Source organism: Salvelinus namaycush, chromosome 21 (genome assembly GCF_016432855.1).
Source record: "Salvelinus namaycush isolate Seneca chromosome 21, SaNama_1.0, whole genome shotgun sequence".
NCBI lineage: Eukaryota > Metazoa > Chordata > Actinopteri > Salmoniformes > Salmonidae > Salvelinus > Salvelinus namaycush.
This window is the reverse complement of record NC_052327.1, coordinates 7,423,868-7,443,220: the sequence shown is the minus strand read 5'-3', so window position 1 is coordinate 7,443,220 and position 19,353 is coordinate 7,423,868. Positions and strand designations below refer to the sequence as shown.

The 19,353-nt window shown below is 43.7% G+C and overlaps 1 protein-coding gene across 1 annotated transcript in view; it reads left to right on the top strand.

Moving 5' to 3' along the window:
* The first annotated feature begins 13,313 nt into the window (after positions 1 to 13,313).
* The window catches only part of LOC120066035 (forkhead box protein O1-A-like), a 71,014-nt gene continuing 64,974 nt past the window's right edge, over positions 13,314 to 19,353 (top strand). The window contains exon 1 of the mRNA XM_039017100.1: positions 13,314 to 14,161. Coding sequence (XP_038873028.1) covers positions 13,565 to 14,161 — 597 coding nt within the window. The 5' untranslated portion in view covers positions 13,314 to 13,564. The remainder of the gene's footprint in view (positions 14,162 to 19,353) is intronic.

The window sequence follows — 19,353 nt, the reverse complement described above, 5'->3', positions numbered from 1 at the left end:
TTGAGGACCTTTAAGGTTGCAGTGACACATCCATAACCTGAGCGGAAACCAGATTGCATACCAGAGAGAATACTATAGACATCACGAAAGCCAGTCAGTTGATTATTGACAAGTTTTTCCAACACTTTTGATAAACAGGGCAAAATAGAAATAGGCCTATAACAGTTAGGATCAGCTTGATCTCCCCCTTTAAATAAAGGATGAACCGTGACTGTCTTCCAAGCAATGGGAACCTCCCCAGAAAGGAGAGACGGGTTAAAACGTTTGGAGATATGCTTGGCGATGATAGGGGCAGCAACCTTAAAGAAGAAAGGGTCTAAACCATCTGACCCAGATGGTTTTTTGGGGTCAAGTTTCAGGAGCTCCTTTAGCATCTCGGACTCAGTGACTGCCTACAGGGAGAAACTTTGTAGCGGGGCAGGGGAAAAAGAGGGAGAAGCATCGGGGATAGTTAGAATGGGTGGGAGATGAGGAAATGTTGGACGGGCAAGGAGGCATGGCTGAGTCAAATAGGAATCCTGGCTTAATGAAGTGGTGATTAAAGAGCTCAGCCATGTGCTTCTTGTCAGTAACAATCACATCATCAACTTTAAGGGACAAGGGCAGCTGTGAGGAGGAGGGTTTATTCTCCAGGTCTTTAACCATTTTCCAGAACTGTTTGGGGTTAGACCCACAGAGAGAGAACTGCTCCTTAAAAAGTAGGTCCAAGCGTCTTCAACAGAGGGGGTCAAGCTGATTCTATACCATTTTACAGAGGCCAGTTCATGAAGGAAGGCTTGCTCATTTAAGTTTTTTAGCAAGAGTCTATGACAAATCAGGACAGGTCTTCACTGAGCAGCCATTACGAACACAGACTGTAAAACAGTGATCACTAAGGTCTTTACAGAAAACACCAGACTGATACCTATCAGGATTATTTGTGAGGATAACATCGAGGAGAGTAGCCTTTTCTGTGTGTTTGGAGTCATACCTTTTGGGATTGGTAATAATCTGAGAAAAATTTAGGGAGTCCCATTGCTTTAGGACTTGGTCAGGTGGTTTAAGCATGTCCCAGTTTAGGTCACCTAGCAGGACAAATTCAGACTTAGTGTAAGGGGCCAGGAGAGAGTTTATGGCATGGTAATACCTCCAATATGGTAATAGCTCCATCTTGTCTTCTGATAGGCTAGGTTGAAGATTCACTATATTGTTTATACCAATCACCTCCTCTCATATCTCTACAAGTGCATAGGGTGTAGACTCTAGGGGTCCATTTGGGATTGGACCAAATACTACACTGAGTGTACAAAATATTAGGAACACATGCTCTTTCCATGACATAGCCAGGCGCACCAGTTTGAGTGTGTCAAGAACTGAAACGCTGCTGGGTTTTTCACGCTCAACAGTTTCCAATGTGTACCAAGATTGGTCTACCACCCAAAGGACATCCAGCCAACTTGACACAACTGTGGGAAGCATTGGAGTCAACAAGGGCCAGCATCCCTGTGGAACACTTTCGACACCTTGTAGAATCCATGCCCTGAGGGCAAAAAGGGTGTTCCTAATGTTTTGTACATTGGTGTATGTGTGCAAGTTTAAGGACCAGAGGCAAATACAGGTTCAGATGTCTGACACAGGTTAACTATTTTAGCCAATGGTGTAATTGCCTGTGTGAGGGCAGTAGAAGTCACAAGGACAGACAGGTACCACTTGTATGGCAGGCTGAGTCCCAAATGGCAACTTATTCCCTACATAGTGCACTACTTTTGGCCAGAGCCATAATCTGATCAAAAGTAGTGGGGAATAGGGTGCCATTTGGGACCTAGAGTCTAGACAGGATAATGTGGTCAGACAGTGTGCTCAGGTAATTGCTCTTTGGCAGTGGTAATGTTAGGCCTTATGAAAGATTTTATGCTTACTGAATTCTCTGAGTCAGTCCCCTGTATTCAAGCCTGAGTGCCAGTCTATTTGCGTTATCATGCCAACTCCTTGTCACTCATTGTCATGCCAAAACAATTGTTTTGAGCAATGGAGTTTGCAAGAGCACAAACAGATCTGGAAACAGGCTAACTGTATTCCCTTTTTTTCACTCTCCTGTACTTCCTCTTGCTGTCTTACTGAAGAAACCGTGTCTCCAGACTACTACGCTCTAAAAAAATGCTGGGTTAAAAACAACCTAATTTGGTTAAATATTGGACAGAACACAAGTTGGGTTATTTTGACCCAGCCAGTTGGCTTACAACCATCTCATTACCATGCCCTGCTCAGATCAGAAGACTGGAGGCGTGGCTTATTAGGGGCGTGGCTTTCAGGTAGTTTTTTGGGAGGACCACCCGTGATAGTAAATGTCATTCCGGTGAATCTGTTCTGTTGTAATGTCAACACATGTTGAGGTAGAACACTGACACTTTTATAGCTTTAATAAGACACAAAAGTATGAGTTCCTAAGTGCCTATGCATATCCCAAGCCCCCCCCCCCCCCCCCCCCCTTGGTTAATTTAACCATCAGTATGATATTTATTCACTTTCATGCAGGTTTGACCCTGCAGATGGGTATTTTTACAACGTAATCCATAGGTTATTTTCAGGAGGCGTGGCCTACTGGGGTTGTGGCTTTCAGGTATTTTTGGCCACCCGTTATAGTAAATGTCATTACTGTTTATTATCTTCCATTTGTTCACTGCATATTGAAATTGCCCTTCATTATTTTAACCTTTTCACGCACGAGTTTGAAATATCTCTTATGGTCTGAGAGCATGAGTTTTTTTATGTGCTTGATGTCAGAATGCACTTGTTTCAAAATGTGATTGTTACGCAACAGTACAGTTATCCTGCACTGCCCTCAAACCAAGGCATGCTGCCTGCTAATTATCTATAGGCTATGTTTAAAGTTGTTTTCAAACAACAGTTTTATTTTCAAACAACAGTATGAAATGAGGATTTCTGCCTCCTCATTAATGCACATAAAAGTAGCCCATTTTACCGGGGCAGCCAATTTACTTTTGAGGCATGCTATGCTAATGTCAGGCGAGGATTAGCTAGATGAGCCGGGCAAACTTCTCTCTTCGAGCCCAAGCAGTCCCCCTGTGTTTCCCCAGGTCAAGTGTGCAGACACACCCCCAGTTTGAACCTGCATTAACTTTTTCCCCCTGGCGCATTTTCCAGCTGACGCCCACATTGCCTTCATTGCTGTTTACCTTATTAAAAAACTTTGGACACATGTGCATTCCCATCAAAGTATGTTATCTCATTACTATATCATAATAGTTTCTGTCTATTGTGTTATATAGTTTCTACTGTAGCAAACCATATTTATGTATGGAGGATAATGTATATGTGTGAATTCCTTTATAACCGCAGACAATCGAGGTACTGATTTCATAACCTTTACAGTGTTTATCACAGTGGTGGGCCGTCAGGGCCTGCAAGGCCTTCTCTGCTGGCCTAAACATCATCAGAATATACTTTTTTAAAAAATATATTTTCCCACAAATATGTATTAAATTATTCCCCAGAGTAAGAGTTATACTCTTCATTTCATAGCTTTCCTCTTGGTTGCACTGCTTCCAGCCCCAGGTTGAGATTTGGAGGGCTTGTCTTTATGTTAGATCTTTTATCCAATCATATTCAGCCATCATGTGTTGCCAGGGGTCTAAAATCTGCCCTCAGGCCTTCAGAATCAACAGTGCAGGCGCTTGTCGCTTATAGTGAATGGAAATGAAAATTTAGTGTCAACCAATCAGCTTTAGAGTTGGCTATTGCACGCCTGCTGGCTGGCTCCAGTGTTACACAGGAGCCAGCTAGCAGGCGTAGTGCGTGCACGTCTTTTGATTGGATTACCAATATTGAGAGGCAGGTCCTATGGAGATCTAGGAAACTGAATTTGATAAACGAATTAATTCGCGTACTACTAAGCTGTTTTTTCAACCCACAATGGCGGAAGGAGGAGAAGATATCGATTTGGTCGAGGATATAATTATAACGCCATTCTCAAGACGAACTTTTCAAGAAAAGTTAGACATTGTAAGGAGAGGTCGCCCGACGCCACAAAGCCTGTCACAGGCGGGAAAGGGCTTCGTTCGCTCGCCACTTTCAAAGTTTCAACTACGAGCGCTGTCAATGGGGTGAGCGCTGTCAATGGCTCCTTGGCTCCGAGAAGCACTGCAAACTGTACTGCTGGGAATGCCTATTATTTGCAAGTGATCGATTTGGTGTTTGGAGCCACACTGGCTTTGCAAACTTGAGTTGTCTAACCAAGGCAGCAACGAGACACTAAAGTACGGCTGGGCACTAACAAGCAATGGTGCTTTTGAAAACTTTTGGGGACACCGGAGTGGATCTACAGCTCAAAGAACACGCGCGCAGGGCAACGGAGCTGCACAATGAAAAGGTGAAGGGAAATATTGAAAAGACTCATTGATTGTGTCATGTTTTTGTCAAATGTCAATTTGTCAATTTCAAGGTGACGCAACGCCTGGTTATACTGCGTTTCTGTCTAAATGTATAGTGTCTAGAGCCATAGCATCATAATGAGGTGGATTAATTCGGGTGGGACTGTGTAATACCTCACTGAAGGCCCAGGCCCCAGGCCCACGGCACGCCACTGGTTTATCACAATTGTGCTTATGTAGGTAACTGGCGCCGGAGGAGATGGCTGCCGTTGTACGGGCTCCTAACCAACTGTGCTATTTTGTTAGTTTTTTCTTCGCATTGTTCGTTACTCAATTTGTACATAATGTTGCTGCTACCATCTCTTATGACCGAAAAGAGCTTCTGGACATCGGAACAGCGATTACTCACTTCGAACTGGACAAAGATTTTTCATTAATGAGTCCAACGCGAAGAATATACAGCTTTGTCAAGACAAGGCCCAAATCCCTGTCATCAGCGAGAAGAAAAGAGCGAGAATAAGAGGGAGGAGGGCGGGGTGCCTTGTAAGAATTTGCAGACGAGTCGGTAAACCACTACTACCCTCGGTATTATTGGCTAACGTGCAATCATTGGAAAACAAACTGGACCATCTACGATTAAGAATATCCTACCAACGGGACATTAAAAACTGTAATATCTTAAGTTTTCACAGAGACTTGGCTGAATGAAACACGGATAATATAGAGCTGGCTGGCTTCTCAGTGTTTCGGCAGGACAGAGCAGCTACATCTGGTAAGACGAGGGGCGAGGGTGTGTGTCTATCTGTCAATAACTGCTGGTGCGCAATGTCTACTATTAAAGAAGTATCAAGGTATTGCTCGCCTGAGGTAAAATACCTCATGATAAGCTGTAGACCACACTATCTACCAAGAAAGTTCTCATCTATATTATTCGTAGATGTCTATTTACCACCACAAACCGATGCTGGCACTAAGCCCGCACTCAACGAGCTGTATAAGGCCATAAGCGAACAAGAAAATGCTCAACCAGAAGTGGCGTTCCTAGTGGCCAGGGACATTAATAAAGGTAAACTTAAATCCGTTTTACCTAATATCTACCAGCATGTCACATGTGCAACCAGAGGAAAAAAACTCTAGACCACCTTTACTCCACACACAAAGACTTATACAAAGCTCTCCCTCGCCCTCCATTTGGCAAATCTGACCATAATTCTATCCTCCTGATTCCTGTCTACAAGCAAAAACGAAAGTACCAGTGACTCGCTCAATACAGAAGTGGTCAGATGACACAGATGCTACGCTACAGGACTGTTTTGCTAGCACAGACTGGAATATGTTTCGGGATTCATCCAGTGGCATTAAGGAGTATACCACCTCAGTCACCGGCTTCATCAATAAGTGCATCGACAACGTCGTCCCCTCAGTGACCGTATGTACATTTCCCAACCAGATGCCATGGATTACAGGCAACATCCGCACCAGGCTAAAGGCTAAAGCTGCCACTTTCAAAGAGCGGGACACTAATCCGGACGCTTATAAGAAATCACGCTATGTCTTCAGACAAACAATCAAACAGGCAAAGCGTCAGTACAGGACTAAGATTGAATCCTACTACACCGGCTCTGATGCTTGTCGGATGCGACAGGGGTTGAAAACAATTATGGAATACACAGGGAAACCCAGCCGAGAGCTGCCCAGTGACGCGAGCCTACCAGATGAGCTAAATGCCTTTCATGCTCGCTTCGAGGCCAGCAACACTGAAAAATGCATGAGAGCATCAGCTGTTCTGGATGACTGTGTGATCACGCTCTCCCTAGCCGATGTGAGGTATGCGTGGACCAAGTGTCTTTACTGACATTTTCAACCTCTCCCTGGCCAAGTCTATAATACCAACATGTTTCAAACAGACCACCATAGTCCCTGTGCAAAGAAAGAGAAGGTAACCTGCCTAAATGATTACCGCCCCGTAGCACTCACGTCGGTAGTCATTAAATGCTTTTAAAGGTTGATCACACCATCATGCCAGAAACCCTAGACCCACTCCAATTCACATACCCCCCCAACAGATCCACAGATGACGCAATCTCAATCACACTCCATACTGCCCTTTCCCACCTGGACAAAAGGAACACCTATGTGAGAATGCTGTTCATTGACTACAGCTCAGCGTTCAACACCATAGTGCCCACAAAGCTCATCACTAAGCTAAGGACCCTGGGACTATACACCTCTCTCTGCAACTGGATCCTGGATTTCCTGATTGTCCGCCCCCAGGTGGTAAGAGTAGGCAACAACACATCTGCCACGCTGATCCTCAACACGGGGGCTCCTTAGGGGTCCGTGCTTAGTCCCCCCCTGTACCCTCTGTTCACCCACGACTGCGTGGCCAAACATGACTCCAACATCATTCTTACATTTGCTGACAACACAACAGTGAAAGGCCTGATCACCGAAAACGACAAGACAGCCTATAGGGAGGAGGTCAGAGACCTGGCAGTGTGGTGCCAGGACAACAACCTCTCTCTCAATGTGAGCAAGACAAAGGAGCTGATCGTAGACTATAGAAAAAGGAGGGCCGAACAGACCCCCATTAACATCGACGGGACTGAAGTGGAGCGGGTCGAAAGTTTCAAGTTTCTTGGTGTCCACATCACCAACAAACTGTCATGGTCACACCAAGACAGTTGTGAAGTGGGCACGACAGCACCTTTTCTCACTCAGGAGATTGAAAAGATCTGACATGGGTCCCCAGATCTTCAAAAAGTTCTCCAGCTGCACCATCGAGAGCATCTTGACCGGTTGCATCACCGCCTTGTATGGAAACTGCTCGGCATCTGACCGTAAGGCGCTACAGAGCGTAGTGCGTACAGTCCAGTACGTCACTGGGCCAAGCTTCGTGACATGCAGGACTAGGCGGTGTCAAAGACTCCAGTCACCCAAGTCATAGACTTTTCTCTCTGCTACCGCACGGCAAGTGGTACCGGAGCGTCAAGTCTAGGACCTACATGCTCCTTAACAGCTTCTACCCCTATGTGTGCATAGTCACTTTAATAACTCTACCTACATGTACATACTATCTCAACTAACCGGTGCCCCCGCACATTGACTCTGTATCGGTACCCCCCTGTATATAGTTTCGCTATTGTTATTTTAGTGCTGCTCTTTAATTACTTGTTACTTTTATCTCTTATTCTTATCCAGATTTTTTAAAAACTGCATTGTTGGTTAGGGGCTCGTAAGTAAGCATTTCACTGTAAGGTCTACACCTGTTGTATTCGGCGCATGATGACTAATAAAATTCGATTTGATTTTGATTTGACTGTCAATTACCCCACTACCAGCGGCATTTCTCTTCAATCTACTCCGGCTTCCCAAGAACCCCTCTTACCTCCACCGGAGCGCTACGCTGGAGATCCCGGATCCTGCTGGGCGTTTCTCTCCCAGTGTTCCCTCATCTTTGAGCTCCAGCCCTCTTCATTTCCCTCGGATCGCTCGAGGATAGCTGACATGAGCCCCGGTTAATCCGTGGCTACAGCCCCCGGGATTCCCCCCTGTCAGTGCTTACCTCTTCCAAGGTCCCGTTTATGTAGTCTCCAGCTACAGACCAGGCACCAATTCACTACCTCCCCCATCCTAATCCATCCGGATCGGTCAAGGTTAGTGGTAGAGGTCGACCCCTCGGACGTCGAAGTAGTGGCTGTCCTATCACAGCGTTCAGCGCAAGACCAAAAGCTGCATCCCTGCACTTTCCTCTTCCATCATCTCAACCCTACAGAAATAAATTACGAAAAGGAACTACTTGCGGTGAAGATGGCATTGGAGGAGTGGAGGCACTGGTTAGAGGGGGCGGAACACCTATTCATAGTATGGACAGATTACAAGAACCTGGAATATCTCCGCATCGCCAAGAGCCTCAACTTCAGGCAAGCTTGATGGGCCCTGCTGTTCACCCGATTCAACTTCACCATTTCGTATCGCCTGGGGTAAAAGAATGTGAAGCCGGATGCGCCGTCACGTCTATATAGCCGCACTGCTACACCATCGGACCACGAGACCATCCTCGCTACCTCTTGTCTTGCGGCTGCACTCATCTGGTGTATAGAGAACTGGTTCCGTGAGGCGCAGAGTTCGGGGTCCGATGGTGGGGGGCCCGGCTAACCGGATGTTTGTCCCGGTCTCGGCCGTTCCTTGGTTCTGGAATGGGCACATTCCTCTCGACTGGCCTGCCATCCTGGCTCCCGTCGGACGCTGGCCTTTGTACAACAACATTTTTGGTGGCCCACCTTGGTTCCTGACGTCTCTGCGTTCGTCGCCGCCTGCACCGTGTGTGCCCAGAATAAAACTCCTCGGCAAGCTCCGGCTGGCCTCCGTCAACCACTTCCCGTCCTTCACCATCCCTGGTCACATATATCCCTGGACTTCGTCACTGGTCTCCCCCCATCTGATGGCAACACGTATGGTGGACCGGTTTTCCAAAGCTGCCCATTTCATTCCTCTCCCCAAGCTACCCTCAGCCAAGGAGACGGCCCAGCTCATGTTGCAGCACATCTTCGGGATCCATAGACTTCTGGTGGACATGGTCTCTGACTGGGGTCCTCAGTTCTCGTCCCAAGTCTGGAAGGCGTTCTGCACGCTCAGTCTGTCCTCCGAGTTCCACCCCCAGTCTAACGGCCAGTAGGAGCGAGCCAATCTGGACCTGGAGACGACTCTACGCAACCTGGTCTCCGCCAATCCCACCACCTGGAGCCAGCAGCTTGTGTGGGTAGAGTACACACGCAACAACCTCCCAGACTCAGCCGCTGGTCTCTCGCCTTTTGAGTGCTCCCTGGGATATCAGCCCCCGCTCTTCCCAGAGCAAGAGGAAGAGGTCAGCATACCCTCGACCCAGATGTGCGTCCGCCGCTGATACCGTACCTGGAAGAGAGCCTGGTTGGCTCTGCTCAAGACCGCCTCCAGGCATCGACAATAGGCGCACCACCACCGGACCCCGGCTCTCCGTTATCGTCTCAGGCAGAGGGTATGGCTGTCCACTTGGGATCTGCCAATCCGGGTAAAGTCCCGCAAACTGTCCCTCCATTTTATAGGCCCTGTATACAGTTGAAGTCGGAAGTTTACATACAGTTAGGATGGAGTCATTAAAACTCGTTTTTCAACCACTCTACACATTTCTTGTTAACAAACTATAGTTTTGGCAAGTCGGTTAGGACATCTACTTTGTGCATGACACAAGTAATTTTTCCAACAATTGTTTACAGACAGATGATTTCACTTATAATTCACTGTATCACAATTCCAGTGGGTCAGAAGTTTACATACACTAAGTTGACTGTGCCTTTAAACAGCTTGGAAAATTCCAGAAAATGTCATGGCTTTAGAAGCTTCTGATAGGCTAATTGACATAATTTGAGTCAATTGGAGGTGTACCTGTGGATGTATTTCAAGGCCTATCTGCAAACTTAGTGCCTCTTTGCTTGACATCATGGGAAAATCAAAAAAAATCAGCCAAGACCTCTGTCACGGCTGTCTTCCTCTTCTTCCTCTGAAGAGGTGTAACAAGGATCGGACCAATACGCAGCGTGGTAGGTATCCATGTTTTAATATAGAAAACTGAACTATGAACACCAATACAAAACAATAAACGTGAACAAACCGTAACAGTCCCGTGTGGCACAAACACTGACACAGGAAACAATCACCCACAAAATACCCAAAGAACATGGCTGCCTAAATATGGTTCCCAATCAGAGACAATGATAAACACCTGCCTCTAATTGAGAACCAATCTAGGCAACCATAGACTTACATAAACACCTATAATGAACACAACCCCATAACTCTACAAAAAAAACCTAGACAGTACAAACACCCTAGACGAGACAAAAACACACAAACCACCCTTGTCACACCCTGACCTAACCAAAATAATAAAGAGAACAAAGATAACTAAGGCCAGGGCGTGACAACCTCAGAAAATAAATTGTAGACCTCCACAAGTCTGGTTCATCCTTGGGAGCAATTTCCAAATGACTGAAGGTACCACGTTCATCTGTACAAACAATAGCACGCAAGTTTAAACACCATGGGACCACGCAGCCGTCATACCGCTCAGGAAGGAGACACATTCTGTCTCCTAGTGATGAACATACTTTGGTGCGAAAAGTGCAAGTCAATCCCAGAACAACAGCAAAGGACCTTGTGAAGATGCTGGAGGAAACAGGTACAAAAGTATCTATATCCACAGTAAAACGAGTCCTGTATCAACATAACCTGAAAAGCCGCTCAGCAAGGAAGAAGCCACTGCTACAAAACCGCCATAAAAAAAGCCAGACTACGGTTTGGAACTGCACATGAGGACAAAGATCATAATTTTTGGAGAAATGTCTTCTGGTCTGATGAAACAAAAATATAACTGTTTGGCCATAATGACCATCGTTATGTTTGGAGGAAAATGGGTGAGGCTTGCAAGCCGAAGAACACCATCCCAACAGTGAATTACGGGGGTGGCAGCATCATGTTGTGGGGGTGGCTTGCTGCAGGAGGGACTGGTGCTCTTCACAAAATAGATGGCATCATGAGGGGGGAAATTATGTGGATATATTGAAGCAACATCTCAAGACGTCAATCTGGAAGTTAAAGCTTGGTCGTAAATGGGTCTTCCAAATGGACAATGACCCCAAGCATACTTTCAAAGTTGTGTGCCTCATGGCTCAAGGACAACAAAGTCAAGGTATTGGAGTGGCCATCACAAAGCCCTGACCTCAACCTTATAGAAAATGTGTGGGCAGAACTGAAAATGCGTGTGCGAGCAAGGAGGCCTACAAATCTGACTAAGCTACACCAGCTCTGTCAGGACGAATGGGACAAAATTCTCCCAAGTTATTGTGGGAAGCTTTAGGAAGGCTACCCAAAACGTTTGAGCCAAATTTAGCAATTTATGCAGCCGGCCGCGACCGGGAGGTCCGTGGGGCGACGCACAATTGGCTTAGCGTCGTCCGGGTTAGGGAGGGTTTGGCCGGTAGGGATATCCTTGTCTCATCGCGCTCCAGCGACTCCTGTGGCGGGCCGGGCGCAGTGCGCGCTAACCGAGGGGGGCGGGTGCACGGTGTTTCCTCCGACACATTGGTGCGGCTGGCTTCCGGGTTGGAGGCGCGCTGTGTTAAGAAGCAGTGCGGCTTGGTTGGGTTGTGCTTCGGAGGACGCATGGCTTTCGACCTTCGTCTCTCCCGAGCCCGTACGGGAGTTGTAGCGATGAGACAAGATAGTAATTACTAGCGATTGGATACCACGAAAATTGGGGAGAAAAGGGGAGAACATTTAAAAAATATATATATATATATTTTTTTTTAGCAATTTACTCAAATACTAATTGAGTATATGCACACTTCTGAACCACTGGGAATGTGATGAAAGAAATAAAAGCTGAAATAAATAATTCTCTCTACTATTATTCTGACATTTCACATTCTTAAAATAGTGGTGATCCTAACTGACCTAAGACAGTGAATTTTTACTAGGATTAAATGTCAGGAATTGTGAAAAACTGAGTTTAAATGTATTTGGCTAAGGTGTATGTACACTTCTGATTTCAGCTGTATATAGGCTTTTTTATTTTTTACATTCCTCTTTTTTTATGTATATATCTAACAACAATAGATTAGACACATTTTGGCCAAGCTATCTGTGGAATAAGTTTAGAGGGTGTTAAATATTACTACATTGCATTATATTTTATATCTTCAGTTTATGTTCTTAACCCTGGGCAACATTAATGCACTGTAATGTAAAGCTAAAATCCTGAGTTGCCTCATGAGCATAGTTCAACTGTTGTACCCCATCAGAACCCAAATGGTAAGCTTTTGAATGTAAACAAACACTGTATAGGCTCAAAACATTGTTAAAAATATAATTTCGATATCATTTGATGGTCAGTCCTTGCATCCATAGTTCTGTCTATGAATTTGAGAGTGTTTATATTTCTCCAGGCCCATCCCTCAGCTTTTTACTAAAACAGAGGCTTGTAGAATTTCAGGAAATTAGCTTGAAAACTGTAAAGAAAAATATCTTAAGCCAAGAGGTGGGCTTTTAAAATCTTCCTTCCCTGGTCTTAAGACCTGGTTCGTCCGGCCATGCACTGCCAAAGTCATAGTAAAACTCCTTGTATGCTATTCCTATCGCACTCGAGTTAGGGGATCCCTGATGAATTTGCTATCACAAAAGGGGTCCCCGGCCCCAAAAACATTGAGAACCCCTGCCATAAGTCATAGCAAAATATGTAGAATTTCAGGAAATTAGCTTTAAAACGGCAAAAACGTCTCTCCACCCCATTGCAAAATGTGTAGAATTGCAGAATATGTGTTGTAAATTTGCCAGTATTTCTCTCCACCCAAACCAAATCTCACTTAGGGCCCCCAAAAGGATAGAACCAGCCATGCTATGTGTTATAACTGTTTATTACATATACCATTCTATAAAATGTTTATTACATTTATAAGCTATATATAATAAAGAAAATATAACAGTTAATAGTATATAGACTTTATTAATAATTTTATAAATCCAAGGCTTGTCCAACATTATATAAAGTATCTTAGGCCTATACTTATTAACATTGACAGCCAGACAACTTTCCCCTAAGAATTAGGCAAACAATGTTTTGACAGACATAACTCGAAAACACATTGTTCTAACCCGCTTGCACTTCCTTCAACATTTTCCATGTTTAAACGTTTTAATTGCCCTGGCCCCCGTTTTCAGGGTGGGAAATATTGTTCACGTTAGAATAAGAACAGAAACAGGTATTATGTCAAAACCAAGTCCTGTTTACCTTATACACATACCATTGGTGGCCGCTGACTGTCACTCAAGGTCTTAGTGGGTGTTACCAGTTGACTTCGTAGGACTTACGAACGTAATAGATCTGTGATTGACAATAGACAACGACAGTCAGGCGCGATAGACGAACAGAACACAGATACAATTTGCCTGTAACCGCGCTGTTTTAGATAAAGGACATCCAGAGTGAGTTGTATTTTTTATTCCATCATCGCAAACAACCGGTTATCAACTAGTGCCTTCAATCAGAGTTCATGAAGAAGTGACGACGCTTTTTACACTTTTACATTTGGTGCCTGGACGGGACGATTCATTGAGTGTCTTTATGTGACAGTTGAGCTATTTGTCCGTTTACTTTAGAGATGGCAGATTTACCGCTGCCGCAACAGTTGGTTGATATAGACCCGGATTTCGAGCCGCTCTCGAGGCCCCGGTCATGCACCTGGCCTCTGCCTCGACCAGAGTTCATCGAACCGGCTTGCTCAAACACATCTTCACCGGCGCCTTCAGTCAAGCAGGAGCCTGTCGAATACATCAGTAACCTCAGTTTTTTAGAAGAGTCAGAGGACTACCCGGAGGATCAGAAACCGCTCGTTTTGTGCAATGATTTTCAGTGCCAGGGGAACTGCATACACCCGCAGCAGGAGCAACAACATCCACAGCAGGTACAGCATCAGCAGCAGCACCCGTGTCCTCAGCTGCCGCACCAGCAACAGGTGCCCCCGGTCTCATCCCCCGTCGGTTCGAATTCGGTGGCCGCCGCCGCAGCCGTGCAGAGGAAAAGCAGCTCGTCGCGTCGGAACGCCTGGGGCAATATGTCCTACGCGGACCTCATCACCAAGGCGATAGAGAGCTCACCCGAGAAGCGACTCACCTTGTCTCAGATCTATGACTGGATGGTGAAGAGCGTGCCATATTTTAAGGATAAAGGAGACAGTAATAGCTCAGCAGGTTGGAAGGTAAGCAATAATTATCAGTTCTTACGTGATATATATATATATATATATAACATTATGTAGGCCTATTTTTTTACCAACTCGTTTTTGTAATTAAACCCTGTTTAATTTTTCAAGTCAGTAAAATTACGAGGTTTAATGCCAAGAATGGCCCACTTCATTAATTCACTGTGTGCCACAATGTCCTGCAGTGCAGCATCATGGATAGATAGAGTTATTTGGGGATCACGGAGCAGTGATACAAGACAAGAACCAAATTGTGTATAATTATGAAGGACGGCTGATATTTCCCCCACCTGTTGCTTGTACATGGTGCCGCGGTCTCACCCAGTGAGTACGGTGAGGTCGGTGGCTGGTTAGGCATTGTCTACTTTATCAAAGTCAGATTTACTCACGAATAAACCTTGATGAAGCCCAAGTTCACCATACAACATATAACTCCAACAACCAGAGTGACATAGGCTATTCACCGAAATCGACAAACAATTTTCACCAAATGTAAATACCAAATGTAAATGTCAAGCTATACAAGAAATAGCCTCTGATGGCGGCATATTTCATATCATCCAACAAAATGACACACTGCTCAACTCAGCTCAATCATAGAAGGATGTAGCCAATACAGAAAATATTCTGATCCTTTGACTTTTTCCACATGTTGTTATGTTACAGCCTTATTCTAAAATGGATTAAATCGTTTTTTTTCATCGATCTACACACAATACCCCATAATGATAAAAGCAAAAACAGGTCTTTAGAAATTTTTGCAAATGTATAAACCCCCCGAAATAACTTAATAATTTATATACAGTACCCATCAAAAGTTGGGACACACCTACTAATTTAAGGGTTTTCTTAATTTTTACTATTTTCTACATTGTAGAATAATAGTGAAGACACCAAAACTATGAAATAACATATGGAATCATGTAGTAACCAAAAAAGTGTTAAACAAATCACAATATATTTTATATTTGAGATTCTTCAAAGTAGCCACCCTTTGCCTTGATGACAGCTTTGCACACTCTTGGCATTCTCTCAACCAGCTTCACCTGGAATGCTTTTCCAACAGTCTTGAAGGAGTTCCCACATATGCTGAGCACTTGTTGGCTGCTTTTCCTTCACTCTGCAGTCCAACTCATCCCAAACCATCTCAATTGGTTTGAGGTCGGGGTGTTGTGGAGGCCAGGTCATCTGATACAGCACTCCATCACTCTCCTTGGTCAAATAGCACTTACACAGCCTGGAGGTGTGTTGGGTCATTGTTCTGTTGAAAAACAAATGATAGTCCCACTAAGCCCAAACCAGATGGGATGGCGTGTTGCTGCAGAATGCTGTGGGAGCCATGCTGGTTAAGTGTGCCTTGAATTCTAAACAAATCACCTATATTTGGGGAGTTTCTCCCATTCTTCTCTGTAGATTCTCTCAAGCTCTGCCAGGTTGGATGGGGAGTGTTGCTGCACAGCTATTTTCTGGTCTCTCTAGAGATGTTCGATCGGTTTCAAGTCCGGGCTCTGGCTGGGCCACTCAAGGACATTTAGAGACATGGCCCAAAGCCACTCCTGCGTTGTCTTGTCTGTGTGCTTAAGGTCATTGTCCTGTTAGAAGGTGAACTTTCACCCCAGTCTAAGGTTCTGAGCGCTCTTGTGCAGGTTCGCTACGTTCTTTGCTCCGTTCTCCCCCGATTGGTCAGTTTGGCCGGGCTGCCAGCTCTAGGAAGAGTCTTGGTGGTTCCAAACTTCTTCCATTTAAGAATGATAGAGGCCACTGTGTTCTTGGCGACCTTCAATGCTGCAGAAATGTTTTGGTACCCTTCCCCAGATCTGTGCCTCGACACAATCCTGTCTCAGAGCTCCAGGGACAATTCCGTCTACGGACAAGGATGATCAATGGAAACAGGATTCCCCTGAGGTCAATTCGAATCTCATAGCAAAGGGTCTGAATACTTATGTAAATAAGGTATTTCTGTTTTTTATTTGAAATACATTTGCAAACATTCTAAAAACCTGTTTTCACTGTCATTATGGGGTATTGTGTGTAGATTGATGAGGGAAAATATGAATTTAATCCATTTTAAAATAAGGCTGTAACGTAACAAAATGTGGAGAAACTTAGGTGTCTGAATCATTTCTGAATGCACTGTATATGGCACATTTCTTCCCACTAGTTTGCAATACAAACACCATAGACAGGTTGGTTGTTTAGCAACAAAGGTCGACCGATTATGATTTTTCAACTCCGATACCGATACCGATTATTGGAGGACCAAAAAAGCCGATACCGATTAATCGGCCGATTTTTATTTTATTTTATTTGTAATGATGACAATTACAACAATACTGAATGAACACTTATTTTAACTTAATATAATACATCAATAAAATCAATTTAGCCTCAAATAAATAATGAAACGTGTTCAATTTGGTTTAAATAATGCAAAAACAAAGTGTTGGAGAAGAAAGTAAAAGTACAATATGTGCCATGTAAAAAAGCTAACTTTTAAGTTCCTTGCTCAAAACATGAGAACATATGAAAGCTGGTGGTTCCTTTTAACATGAGTCTTCAATATTCCCAGGTAAGAAGTTTTAGGTTGTAGTTATTATAGGAATTATAGGACTATTTCTCTCTATACCATTTGTATTTCATATAACTTTGACTATTGGATGTTCTTATAGGCACTTTAGTATTGCCAGTGTAACAGTATAGCTTCCGTCCCTCTCCTCTCCCCTACCTGGGCTCGAACCAGGAACACATCGACAACAGCCACCCTCGAAGCAGCGTTACACATAGAGCAAGGGGAACAACTACTCCAAGTCTCAGAGCGAGTGACGTTTGAAACGCTATTAGCGCACACCCCGCTAACTAGCTAGCCATTTCACATCGGTTACTCCAGCCTAATCTCGGGAGTTGATAGGCTTGAAGTCATAAACAGCTCAATGCTTGAAGCATTGCGAAGAGCTGCTGGCAAAACGCACGAAAGTGCTGTTTGAATAAATGCTTACGAGCCTGCTGGTGCCTACCATCGCTCAGTCAGACTGCTCCATCAAATCATAGACTTAATTATAACATAATAACACACAGAAATACGAGCCTTAGGTCATTAACCTCTACTTCCTCACAAACCCTGATCCGGGAGCACCCCCATCAGTAAAAAAAGCTGACTAGCATAGCCTAGCATAGCGTCACAAGTAAATAGTAGCATCTAAATATCATTAAATCACAAGTCCAAGACACCAGATGAAAGATACACATCTTGTGAATCCAGCCATCATTTCTGATTTTTAAAATGTTTTACAGTGAAGACACAATATGTAAATCTATTAGCTAACCACGTTAGCAAAAGACACCACTTTTTTTACTCCACCATTTTTTTCCTGCATAGGTAGCTATCACAATTTTGACCAAATAAAGATATAAATAGCCACTAACCAAGAAACAACTTCATCAGATGACAGTCTGATAACATATTTATTGTATAGCATATGTTTTGTTAGAAAAATTTGCATATTTCAGGTAATAATCATAGTTTACCATTGCAGCCACCATCACAACTCTCCCCAAAGCAACTAGAATAACTACAGAGACCATCGTGTATTACCTAAATACTCATCATAAAACATTTATGAAAAATACACAGCGTACAGCAAATGAAAGACACAGATCTTGTGAATCCAGACAATATTTCAGATTTTCTAAGTGTTTTACAGCGAAAACACAATATAGCGTTATATTAGCTTACCACAATAGCAAACCACACAACAGCATTGATTCAAGCCAAAAATAGCGATAACGTATAAACCACCAAAATATATTAATTTTTTCACTGACCTGCTCAGAATTCTTCAGATGACAGTCCTATAACATCATATTACACAATGCATATAGAGTTTGTTCGAAAATGTGCATATTTAGCGGCACAAATCGTGGTTATACAATGAGAAAAGTAGCCAAGCTGCCAAGAAAATGTCGGGAGAAATCTTGGGAGAGGCACCTATTCTAATCGATAAATAATCATAAACTTGACAAAAAAATACAGGTTGGACAGCAAATGAAAGATACATTAGTTCTTAATGCAATCGCTGTGTTACATTTTTAAAATGAACGTTACTACAACATACAGCGTGCGTTAAAGCGAGACTGCACTGAAATTAATGGCGGCTTATGCATTTTACATTTTTCAACAGAACAACGAATTAACAGCATAAATAGTTCTTACTTTTTGATGAACTCCCATCAGAATCTTGGGAAAGGTGGCCTTTGTCCAAAAGAATCGTTGCTCGGTTGTAGAATGTCGTCTTCAACGTTGCAATTAGCAGTAAACATTAGCATGTGAGCCAGAGATACCCAACTCCCTAGAACGCCACAAAAATAAATACCCGAAAATCGCAATATACTGACATAAACTGATATAATTCGGTTTAAAATAACAACATTATGATGTCTTTAACGCCTATATCGAATAAAAACACAGCCGGATATTTCTAAGAGCTATAACCGAAGGTTCTAGTACGATATGCCAAGGTCCTCTCTGCGTCAGAGCGAAGAGGGAAAAGACCAGACCCTTCCTTCCCAAGCTATTTATAACCTTTCAGATCTGCGTAGAGACTCCATTTCAAGTCTCACTATTCGCTAACATCCAGGGGAAGGCGTATGCAGTGCATCTCAACCAATAGAAGACAGGCAGATTTATAAACAGATCTCAGAACAGCTTGCAGAATTCTGCATTCTCACATACACATAGGAAAATTGCTCTAAGTCCAGTTCTGTTTCACTCACAGATATAATTCAAACGGTTTTAGAAACTATAGAGTGTTTTCTATCCAATAGTAATAATAATATGCATATTGTACGAGCAAGAATTGAGTACGAGGCAGTTTAATTTGGGAACGAAATTATTACAAAGTGAAAAGAGCACCCCCTATTGAGTAGAGGTTAATATGGTCGAATCCGGAAACTATTATCTCGAAAACAAAACGTTTATTCTTTCAGTGAAATACGGACCCGTTCCGTATTTTATCTAACGGGTGTCATCCATAAGTCTAAATATTCCTGTTACATTGCACAACCTTCAATGTTATGTCATAATTACGTAAAATTCTGGCAAATTAGTTCGCAACGAGCCAGGCGGCCCAAACTGTTGCATATACCCTGACTCTGCATGCAATGAACGCAAGAGAAGTGACACAATTTCACCT